The 12316-nt window shown below is 52.7% G+C and overlaps 2 protein-coding genes across 2 annotated transcripts in view; both read right to left on the reverse strand.

The window, feature by feature from the left end:
* The window catches only part of Gng7 (G protein subunit gamma 7), a 63162-nt gene extending 58521 nt beyond the window's left edge, over positions 1 to 4641 (reverse strand). Inside the window, exon 1 of the mRNA XM_021174860.2 lies at positions 4361 to 4641. The gene's annotated coding sequence lies outside the window, so the exon portion shown is untranslated. The remainder of the gene's footprint in view (positions 1 to 4360) is intronic.
* A 5003-nt stretch (positions 4642 to 9644) lies between these two features.
* The window catches only part of Diras1 (DIRAS family GTPase 1), a 5436-nt gene continuing 2764 nt past the window's right edge, over positions 9645 to 12316 (reverse strand). The window contains exon 2 of the mRNA XM_029482348.1: positions 9645 to 11928. Coding sequence (XP_029338208.1) covers positions 11277 to 11873 — 597 coding nt within the window. The 5' untranslated portion in view covers positions 11874 to 11928 and the 3' untranslated portion in view covers positions 9645 to 11276. The remainder of the gene's footprint in view (positions 11929 to 12316) is intronic.

A 12316-nucleotide genomic window follows, 5' to 3' on the forward strand; every position in this document is an offset into this window, starting at 1 on the left:
ATTATACACACACACATACCACACACATCATACACACACACATACCATACACACACACCACACCACACACACATGCACGCCACCCACACACCACACATCATACACATACACATACCACACACATACATGCACATCACACACACACACACACACCATACATACACACATGCACGCCACACACACACCACACATCATACACACACATATACCACACACACCACACAAACCACACACATACCACACACACACCACACACACTACACACTCATCACACACAGACACAAACACACCCATACACACCATACACATACACACACACATGTACACCACACACACACATGCACACCACACACATGCATGCACACTACACACACTACACACACACACCATACATACCACACACATATACAAACACACCACACACACACCACACATACAACACACACACACACACCACATACACACCACACATATACACCACACACACATCACATACACACACCACACACAAACACAAACACACACACACACACACCATACAAGCACACAGCTGTCCAATCACATGATCTGGGACTTGGCACGGGTCCTGGGGTTGAGAGCAGACTCACAATGTGCCTTTGTTGGGCTGGGAGGAAGGAATGCCCTCAGAGCAGAGCAAGAGGAGCAGGAAGCTCTGCTTGGCTGGGGATGGGGCACGGAGGAGGCAGTGGGGTGTTAGTCAGGGGTCTCAGGAGGGCCACCGAGGTCCTAGTGAGACTAGGAAACTGATCTGCGATCTGTGTGTCAGCTGTTAACCGGCTAGACCCAGCAAGAGGACAGGCTCTGAGCTTGGGGGCTTTGGGATGAGAAGGGCCCGCCCAGGGGAATGGATAAACTCACACCTTCACCCTCAGAAAGAACAAAGAAGAAAGCCTAAGTTCAGTACAGTAAGCCAATATGACCAGGACAAGCTCACTTCAACGTAACAATTCACAACAAAAGTCGGAAGCAGTCGGGCGGTGGTGGCACACGCCTTTAATCCCAGCACTTGGGAGGCAGAGGCAGGCGGATTTCTGAGTTCAAGGCCAGCCTGGTCTACAGAGTGAGTTCCAGGACAGCCAGCGCTACACAGAGAAACCCTGTCTCGAAAAACCAAAAAAAAAAAAAGTCAGAAGCAGTCCAGGTGTCTACAAATGGATGGTGTAAATATGGCATGGTCAGTCCACACAGTGGAATACCACACAGCAGTGAACAAGAGCCAGGCTCTGAGGAACCGAAGGAACTGGAGCTCAGTGAGAGACCAGGGCATAAGGTCGCACAGCCTGAGACTCCATGATGGGAATGTCCAAATCAGGAGAACCGAGAGTCTGGAAGTGCATCTGTGGACACTGGGTGGGGGTGGGGGCGAGCGGGGGCCAGGTGGGGCGGAGAACGTGGCATTAGCCTGTCATCTATGGATCATGGCTGCACCCGGAGATGAGCTCAGGAAAACCCTGAATTATTATGCTTAAAATGTTGAATTTTAAAATATGCAAATCAGAACCGAATTTAAAACATGAAAAGCGATCAGATTATCCCCTTTCCCAAGTCCTCAGGAAGAAGTTGGCAGCCGTTTTAGAAGGCTCTCCGATGTCCCATCCTGGACCCTGTCACCAACCCCCACCAGCAGAGGAGACTACGACAGGACTGGTTTCCCAGGAGCCAGGGAGAAAGCGGCCAGACCATGGGGGTGGGGGGCGGCGGCCAGGGAGCAGGCTGAGGTGTCTCCTACTCAGTCACAAATGGCAGCTTTTGCCTCCCAGTGGGGGAGTGGGACAGGAGGCAACAGAAACAAGTCCTCTTTCCTGGCCTTGGTGTCACAAGAACCTGGAATTGCCAGGGTCAGCCATTAAAGGGCTCAGACATGGGACAATCTTCCACGGAAGAAAAGCAAGTCAGCGGTGACCTACCAGGCTGCTGTCATATAGTCACACCAGCCAGAGAGGAAACAAAAGGGTCAGGACTTTCAGCCTGTGTCAACCACAGTGGCTGTGGGAGCTGTTCTTTCTAGAAAGTTCCAAGGTCTCCACCAATCCCCACAGTGACAGGGTCTCGCTGTGTAGCCCAGGCTGGCCTCAAACTCACAGAGATCCACCTGCTCCTGAGATTATAATATATTCTTGAGGTCCTGGGGACAGCACCGGGGGCCTGGTGCATGCTGGGACAGGTCCCCAACCCAGTGAGCATCATTCCAGTCACTATTTCTAGACACAAAGAAAAAACCTGCGACAACACCTTGGCGGGCGGGGGCAGTTTTCCTGTTACTACTTGGTGTGCCAGAGCACAAAACAAGTCTGTGCTGTGGAGACAAAGATTAGCCGCCCCACTGAGTGTTCTTCGCCTGGGCACACTGGACTCACTAGGGGACCCCCGAGATCCTTCACGAAACAAACTGTGGGTGAGGGCGATGCAGGCTCAATCACTCACAATTTCAAAGTCACACAGAACTGAGTGTGAAAGTCACTCCATTAAGCTCAACACTCAGGAAGCAGAGGCAAGGGGAGTTCCAGGCCAGCCTAGGCTACACAGTGAGACCCTGTCTTCAAAGGAGGAGGAGGGAAGGAGGAGGAATGAAGGAAAAGAAGAAAGAAAGAGAGAAATGAAGGAAGGAAGAACAGCAAAGCAAAAGAAATCAGAGTGTGAGCAACCTTCATAGGGCCAAGTGTGGTGACCCATACCTGTCCTGCCACTCATGACAGAGACAGGAGGATCAGGAGAGAGTTGGAGGTAGCTTGGGCTACAGGAGACCTTGTCTTAAAAACAGAACAGATGAAGCCACCTGGAAGAACTAAGCATCCTAACAAATGCCTTGTAATCCCAGCATTGTAGAGCCTGAGGCAGGAGGATGGACATGGCTTCCAGCCCTAGTGCCTCACTGGGGGATTCTAGGCAGGTGCTCCACCCCTGGGCTCTATCCCAGTCCACATCCTTCCAACCTGGCTGCATAGATCTCAGGCAGTTTTTCTGGGCTGTGGACGCTGGGCCTGTTCATTCTCTGTGGGACACTATGGGCCCTGCAAGGCACTGTGCAGTCTTAGGCTCCACACTGCATGCCAGGACCTCCTCCCTGATTTGAGGCAGTTACACATGTCCCTAGATGTCACCCAGTGTTCCCTGCACAGCAGAGTCACCCAAATTCAGAGACAATCTTACACTAAACTGCAAGCTGACTGTGGTGTTTTTGAGACCACTCTGCAGTCGTGGCTGTCCTGGAACTCACTATGTAGCCTAAGCTAGCCTCAAACTTTCCATTTTTCTGCCTCAGTTTCCTAAGGACTGGGAGAGCATGCCTGCCACCACCAGGGTAGAGATTCCCATTTGCACCCCAGGATGGCATGGTGGGAGTCAAGGGGGGTTCCTCGAAGTCTTTCTGTGACAGCTTGCACCAGAATGGCCTTAACACATACCTTCCCTGGCAGATACTGCAGGGAGCCTACCCAGGGCTATCTGCTCTGCCCTCATGGGGAGGCAGGGGGTTCTGAGGGACAGCAGGTAACAGATCAAAGCAGAGTCCCAAAGCCACTGAGAGCACTAGAGCTGTCTGCAGCTGCAAACCGGTGAACTTGGTGCCTGGTTCCCTGACACCTGGCAACAGTTTCAGTGCTATAACAGGAGGTCCCCCCCAGCCAGCCACAGTCACCCTCTCTCCAACCTCGCCCCTACCCCCACCCTACTCCCACCCCACCCCACCCCCGCAGTGGAGAGCTTCCCACACACCTTAACACTATTGCCCCTAACACTCCCACAGGAAGTTTCTGAAACAGTCAGTCAACACTGGAGCCTTGTGCACCCCAAGGTCTAAGCCTATGTACCCTGAGTCCCTGAGAGGGACACACAGGTACCTTCCCTCTGCTCTATGTCTTTGTCTCTAAGGTGTTGGTACTGTGTGCAACCAAACAGCAAACAGGTAGTGCCCCACTCCTCCCTGACTGCACCCCTCTTCTCCCTGACTGAACTCCATTCTTCTCTGTCTGTACCCCACTGTTGTCTGACTTCACCTCACTCCTCCTTTATTGTACCCCACTTCTCCTGACTGTACACCACTCCCCTGACTACACTACACTCCTGTCACCTTACCCCATACCTATCTGACTGCACCAAACTCAGTCTTGTATGACTGTACCCCACTCCTCCCTAATTGACTGCACCCCACTCTTCCATAACTGACTGCCACCCATGCCTCCCTGATTGCACCCCACTCCTCTTTGACTGCACCCCAACTCTCTCTGACTGCACCCTACTCTTGTCTGACTTCACCACTTCTCTGGGCTGCCCCCATCCTCTCTGAGGCAGCCCACTCCTCCCCGATACACCCCGACTCTCTTCGGCATGCGGAGCTCACCTGCCTCCAGCCAGTGTCTCAGCAGCCGCACAGCCAAACGCACCGCGGGGCCTAGAGAGGGCTCTTCCATGGGGCGGGGTCTCCCGAGATGAGGGCGGAGCCTCTGTAGCATTCGGACCAATCAGAAGCCAAGGTGGCGGAGGTTGGTCCAGAGGAGGAGCCTAGGGCCGACAGTCTGGTAGGCTTAGCCTTGGGGGCAGGGCGGGGCTTCGGGCTCGAGTGGGCGGGCCAAACCCAGGAATGGCGTCTCCACGGGCCATTCACTAGCTGGAGGGCGGGGTTATGCGTCTAAAGATTGGCAATCAATGGTGCAATCAAAGGGGCCTCTCTGAGGAGAAGCTGCTTAACGTTAGGCCTGTACTATGTCAGGCTTTGTTTTGTTTGGATTTTCGAGTTTATTTTATTGGCGTGTATTCATTGTACGGTATAATGAGTTTCATTATGACGTTTGCATACATTTATATCCCATATTGTGATAATATTCATCTTCCGCTGAGCATCATTTTAGCAGTAAGAAAACACCGACCAAACTCCCCATCTCAGCCTAGCTCTAACAGAACAGCAAGGGCCAGTCAGAAAACCCCATGGGAGCCAGGGACAGGAAGCTCCCTAGTGGTTTTCAAGGAACGAGTTTGAATCCCGAGCAGGGACCCAGGATAGAGAGGAACTATTGATTTTTTATTTGCTTGTTTATCATTTCTGTATTCTGATGTTCATCTCCGGTTTTTCCTATTCTCTCTGTTACTTGGCTTTTTTGGCTTTTGCAGTACTTGGCTTGGGTTATAACTTCAGCCACTTATTTATATATTTATTTTTAAGACAGGGTCACAGTAAACCAACCAGGCTGGCCTTGAACTCACCGTGCAGGAGAGGATGACTTTGACTCTCTAGTGGGGGCAGTGGCACCAGGGACTCATGCTGGAAGCCCCAGCCCATGGATCTGCATTCTCTACAAGTTTTCTTGGTGACCTCAGAGACATCTGGAACATCCCTGCAGGTAACAGCCATCCCAGGGAAAGACCAGTGCAGCCCCTGGGTGGGTGACCTCAGGATTCTGGTGTGGACTGACATTCTGTGACTGGCAATCTACTGGCTCGGCTCCCTGGACTCTTGTCATTCCTGAAGGAACCTGGCTATCATACACACACACATCCACACACATACATGCACCCACATATGAATGCCCCCACCACAGACATACACAGACAGGCACACACATGCACATGTGCTCACACACACAAACACGCACAAACACTGCACTTTATATTCAGAGAAAGCCCAGGACCTTTGCACTTTATATTCAGAGAAAGCCCAGGACCTTCCTACAGTGTTCTTCCCTGGCACATCCCATCCAGGCTGTCCCCAGACCCTACTACTGTAGAATCAGGAGTCACTGTTTGTGGTTCACCTGGTAGATGCAGAGTTGGGCTATCTTCCAGCACTTGAGAAGATGAGGCAGGAGGATTGCCCCAAGTTTTAGGTCAGTTTGGGCTACATGGTGAGTTTGAAGCCACTGTAGGCAACATGAGACCCTGTTTCAAAAACCAACTAATGCTGGAGAGTCGGCTCAGTGGTTAAGAGCACTAGCTGCTCTTCCAGAGGACCCGGGTTCAATTCCTAGCACCCACATGGCAGCTCACAACTGTCTCCAGGTTCAGGGGATCTGACACCTCCACACAGATATGCACACAGGCAAAACACCAGTGCACATAAAATTTAAATAAGTAAATAAATAAATACAAACACTAAGAGGGGCAGGTGAGATAGCTCAACAGGAAAAGTATCTGCCTCCAAGCCTGAGAGCCTGAGAGAATCAAATCTCCAGTAAGGCTAGACCACTGTGTCCTCTGACTACCACACACATACTGGAGCGTGTGTACACGTGCACACACACACACACACACACACACACACACACACACACAAATTTCCCAAATGTAATTCAAAACAAGATCCACAAAAATTACCCTTTTGTGGCAAGTGATTGAGTCTAAGTAGATCCAGAAGACCGCACTGAGCCCAGAGACCACCAGGGGGAGCGCTAGAGCTGCCCGCCCTGGTCACACCCCCTTCCCCTAGGTCCAGACCTTGTCACCCTGACCTACCTAGACTCTTTCATTTCCATGATTTACATTGTTTTGTTTTATTTTTTTCCAAAACTATTCGTATTTATTTTGTGTGTAAAGATGTTGTGCATGCATGTGTCTGTGTCTCACTCGTGTGTGTGTGTGTGTGTGTGTGTGTGTGTGTGTGTGTGTGTATGCAAGTGGTCTGCGGAGGCCAGAAGAGGGCATCGGATCCTTTGGGACTGGGTGCTGGAAATGAAACCCAGTTCTCTGGACGAGCAGTCAGTGTTCTCTACTGCTGTGTTGTCTCTCCAGCCTTGTTTGTTTGTTTGTTTGAAATAGTGACTCACTGTGTAGGCAAGGCTGGCCTCCAACTCACAGAGATTCACCCATCTATTTACCTCCAAGCGCTGGAATTAAAGGTTTGGCTGCCACAAGTCAGCCTGTTTCTATGACTCTTGTTGTCTTAAAAGCCATTATGCATATTTTAAAAACAAACAAACAAAAAATTGAGCTGGGTCAGCAACACAGTTTGATGTACAGAAGCACTTGTGACTAAGTCTGAAGACTTGAGTTTGAGTCCCAGGAGCCACATGATGGTAGAACACAGACTGCTGTGTGCGGTCAGAGGACCTACACACACAATAAATAAATAGACAGAAAAATAAATGTTTAAATGTTTAAAAAAAATCATCATGGCCAGGCAGTGGTGGCGCACGCCTTTGATCCCAGCACTCGGAAGACAGAGGCAGGTGGATTTCTGAGTTCCAGGCCAGCCTGGTCTACAAAATAAGTTCCAGGACAGCCAGGGCTATACAGAGAAACCCTGTCTCGGAAAAAAACAAAATAAACAAATAAACAAACAATCAAATAAATAAATATTATCATGTATGCCATGATCACGCACACATAACCTTTTAGCAGTCAGGAAACGGAGGCAGTAGGATTGCTGTGAGTTTCAGGCCAATTTGAGCCACAGAGTGGGACTGTCTTTTTTTTTTTAAGATATTTATTTATTTATTTATTTAATGTATGTGAGTACACTGTAGCTGTCTTCAGGCACCCCAGAAGAGGGCATCAGGTCCCTTTTTACATTACAGATGGTTGTGAGCCACCATGTGGTGCCTGGGAATTAAACTCAGGACCTCTAGAAGAGCAGTCAGTGCTCTTAACCGCTGAGCCATCTCTCCAGCTCCAGAGTGGGACTGTCTTAAACTAACACAAACTGGTTTTTTTTTTTTTTTTTGAGACAGGTTCTCACAAATGCACCCCAGGCTACCCTCAGATTCACTGTGTAGCCAGGAGGACTGGCTGCTCCACCTCCACACGCATGTGTCTCTGTGTGTGTGTGTATGTGTGTGTGTGTTTGTACATGAGACATCACATGCAGGTTATACAGAACAGAAACGGCATCCAGAGCTTCATCCACACCAGGAGAGACACAGCCAAATTTCACCTATTATTATACGAAAGATAAATGCAGCCTTTCTTTTCCAGTTCTGGGCATAAAGTCCATGGCCTCATATGACTTAGGAGAGGCTCCAGCCCCTCGCTGGAGGATTCTAGGCAGGCTCCACCCTTGACCACGCTCTCATCGCCCCTCACTGGAGGATTCTAGGCGGGGCACCATCCATGACCACGCCCCCAGCCCTTGGGATGTAGGTATTTTTTATGTATTTATTTTTCCTTTGTTTTTGTTTTCTCTCTTCTTGTTCTTTATTTCTAAGTGCTCTGTGAGGTTTATATTTTTATTTTGTTTGTTGTTTGTTCACGTATGTTTGTGCCTGAGTGTGGGCACTGGCTGATATGCCATGGCAGAGGCCAGTGCAGGGTGCTGGTGTCCTCTTTGGCTCTGCCTATTTCTTCTAGTCAGGGTCTCTCTCTGAACCTGGGTCTCATGTTTTCTATCCTAGGCTAAAAGGAGGGTGTTGCTTTGTTCTTGGCTCCCTTGGCTGGGGTTACAGGAATCCTGACTTGTTTCCTGGTGCTAGGAATTGAACATTGGTTCTCTGCGAGAGCTGCAAGCATTTCTAACAATTGGGCCACCCCTCCAGCCCTAGTTTCTGTTGGGATTCCTGGCAATGTGCCTCCCTATGCAGCCTCCCATGCTGGGATTCGAGGCAGGGGTGGCCATGCTCAGTTGTACATGACTGAAGGTGGAGGGGCTGAGAAGGCAGGCACCCTGGTGGGTGCACACTGTGGCCGAACCTGGGCTCCAGGTCAGAGCTGGGGATACTGTGGTGCTTTTTACACACAGTGAATGGGTGAATGAATGAATTAGTGAGTGAATGAATGAGCTCAGCCAATCTGTCCTTTAAATGGCAGAGGGCAGCCTGGGAAGTGGAAGGACTGGGTGGGAATCAGAGAGGCTGAGTAAAAGACTGAGCCCCTGGGGCAGGATCCAGGGAGGCCAGTGAGGCCTGCATAAGGAATGGACACTGTGTTCATGGCCCGTAAGCTTGTCTGTGACCTTGGCTGTGACACCCACTGCATCCCCCCTCCCCATGTCCCCCACGCCTACCCTCCATTTCCCGCCCTCAGCTGCAGCAGGCAGCTTACAGCCCCACAGAAGCCACGTGTGGCACAGGGGAGGCAGGATCCACGTGTTTATTGCAGGAAGACAAGGTCTACGAGAGAACGGTACACAGACCCCACATGGGATGGGGCTCCCACATGCGGGGGGCAGGGGTGGGTCACAGCAAGCGAGGCCTGGCGGGGTCCCCAGCACCAGAGATGCCTGGGCAGGTTGGCCAGCAGCCAGCGTGGGCTCCGGCCTCCCCTGCCACCCAGCCCGGTTCTCCCCAGGATGGGCAAGGCCAGCCAGGAGAAGCCTGGGGTGGCCCAGAGATTGTGCTATCAGGGTGTGTCCCTGAGAAAGGGCTGTGACCCCCTGTCCAGCCAGGAGCCACTCCCGGGGCTTGGGAGCAGGTGGCAGCTGTGGGGGCCCTGGGCTGGCTGGAGGTCAGGGCTCAGCTATGCTCAGACTCAGGCTTCAGGCTGTGGCTCTCCCTGTGCCTGGCACACAGAAGGGAACACAGTGGGGTCTGGCCTACTTGGTCATCTGGCTTCAGCCTTCTTTCTGCTTCTCTGTCTCTGTCTCTTTGTGACCATGTCTTTGTCTCTCTTTATCTCCTTTATCTCTGTCTCTCCGTCTCTGTCTCTTTCTCTCTTTCTCTCTCACACACACACTCTCTCTCCCTTCCTTCCAATACATACACACTCTCTCTCTCTCATTCTACCCCCCATTCTCCCTCCCTCTCACACATACACTCTCTATCTCTCTCATTCTTCCCCCTCCCACACTCTCCCCCCTTCACACACACACACACACACTCACTCTCCCCCTCCCTCTCTCACCCCCACCCCCACCCCAGAGGTTCCAGCTCGCCCAGGCCACAGCCTGGTCTGCAGCCACTGTGAGGTGATGACCTCACACTGAGGCCTCTGTACTGCAGCTTTGTCACTTCTGAGCCAGGAGCCAGCTTGCCACAGCCTGGAACAGGACCTGGTGCTCATCAGACAGGCCTGTGTCACCCACCCCTGAAAACACAGAGCCATACAGACATACCACAATGTCTAAGTGCCCCCCACACACATACGGCCACTTACACTGTGGTCTCACTACGAACACGAAGTGGTGCAAGAACACCCCATCCTAAGACAGACACACACCCATCCACACACACAGGCACATAAACACAGAATTCTAAGTCACCCTCATATGGGTGGGACACAGGCCCAGGAGCCACTCAAGTCTCCTGGACAGTCTCGCAGATACCGCAGGGGCTCCGTAACTCAGGGCAGACATGGGGGACAGTCTCTAGAGTACACGTGACCAGCAAAGAGGCTCAGATTCTGTCAGAGCCCTAGGGCAGCAGCCACTAGTCCTATCACCGCACACAGGGACTTTGCTGATAGACTCTCAGCTGGGCATCCCACCCTCAGCACCCCAAACCCCCAGTCAGGGTGGCTGTCGAGGTGCCACTGTGCCAAGGTCTCTGTCTCAGCAGAAGGCTGGTGTCCAGGTGGGCAGTGTCCAGGCAGCCACTCCACACTCCAAGTTCAGGGTTCCAGTGTGCCTCCCCTGAAGGACAGTCCTGGGCTTGTGCTGTGGGCGTCTGCTATTCCAGAGGTGGTACTCGGGGTGGCCAGGGCATTGCTGCAGGCCCTGTGTTTATTGCCTGGTGCCTGAGACCCAACCCTCGGGCCCATCCACCCTGGTGTGCAGACAGGAGAGGACAGGGGTGTTCTGGACCCAGGGAAGGCCACAGGTCAGAGGTCACGGGGAAAGGACAGGATCAGGTGAAAGAAATAAGATATTAGTGAAGGAAGATGAGGTCAACGGGCATTCCCCAGAGGTCACAGTGATAGAATGTGAGGGACAGGGACAGTGGGCATGGCTGGGAACACAGGGACAGAGATGGAGAGGCAAGGTAGCCTCTCTGGGCCTGACTGGGACGAGCAGTTCCTTAGCCGGGCCCCTGTTTTCAGATCCACAGGGATCAAACCTCCAGTGTGTGGTTGTGGGGTGCAGATAGAATGGGGGTGGGGGAGCAAAGAGATATAGAGGGAGAGGTCTGCAAAGGATGAAGCTATGGAGGTGTGAAGGGGCAGGGATGGAGCCCAACCTTACTGTAGGCTGGTGGGGACAGGAAGAGGGAAGAGAGATGGAGGAGCGAGGGGCAAGGCAAAGGAAGGAAGGAGGGGGAGAAGGAGCAGGAGCAAAAAAGGGAGGAGCAGAGACGAGAGAGGAGGAGGTGGGGAGGAGAGGAATACTAAGAGGAGAGAGGAGGGAAGGGAGGAGGGAGGGAGAGAAGGAGCCCGAGAGACTCAAGCTGGCTCTGGTGGGCTCACATGAGTGCACACTTGCCCTTGATGCGGTCAGCCCTCTTCTGCTTGCTGGAGCGTTTGCCGTCCACGCTGAGGCTGACGCTGCGGCGCGTCTCGAGCGTCAACAGCTCCTGGAACAGCTCCTTCACGTTGTAGTTCATCTTCGCTGAGGTCTCCATGAAGGCGCACTTCCACTCCTGTGCCACGGCCTGCGCCTCGCGCGTGTGCACCTCCCGCTGCGTCTCGTCACACTTGTTCCCCACCAGCATGATGGGGATGTCCTCCACGCTGCCCTTGATCTGCACGATCAACTTGTAGATGGGGCTCAGCTCATCCAGCGACTGCTTGCTGGTCACCGAGAACACCAGGATGAAGGCGTGGCCCTTGGAGATGGACAGCCGCTGCATGGCCGGGAACTGGTGGCTGCCGGTGGTGTCCGTGATCTGCAGTGTGCACACGCTCTTGTCACAGCTGATCACCTGCCGGTACGTGTCCTCTATGGTGGGGATGTAGGTGTCACGAAACGTCCCCTTCACAAAGCGGAGCACCAGCGAGCTCTTGCCCACGCCGCCTGCGCCGAACACGACCACACGGTAGTCATTGCTCTGTTCTGGCATCTTCTCCGAAGCCGGCTTGGAGGACAGGGCCGGCTGCTAGAACCCCAGACCGACCCTGTTGGAGAAAGGACAGTGAAACACGTAAGACCAAATGAGACCAGGATAGCTCCCTGTCCCAATGGCCGGGTCACAGCGGTGCTGGTCCTGCCTCCATGCCACCCAAGTATCTCCCAAGTGGCCCTCGCATCTGCCCTGGCTGCCCTTTCTGACAAATATAAGGCAGGGAGTGCCCGGAGCAGAGGCCGGGCTGAGCCTGAGAGATGGTGCTGATGAGGCCAGGATGCAAAGACGCTCAAGTCAGCACTCAGGGTCCCACCTCAGGCCTGACTTCCACCCAGCCTCCAGCTCTGCACCAGTGTAAGCGCCTCACTCCCTGCATTTTGCCATCTTCCTGCCCCATCCTTATGTGTGAGAGAGACCCTGTCTCAAAAAAAAAAAAAAAA

Source organism: Mus caroli, chromosome 10, assembly GCF_900094665.2.
Source record: "Mus caroli chromosome 10, CAROLI_EIJ_v1.1, whole genome shotgun sequence".
Lineage (NCBI taxonomy): Eukaryota > Metazoa > Chordata > Mammalia > Rodentia > Muridae > Mus > Mus caroli.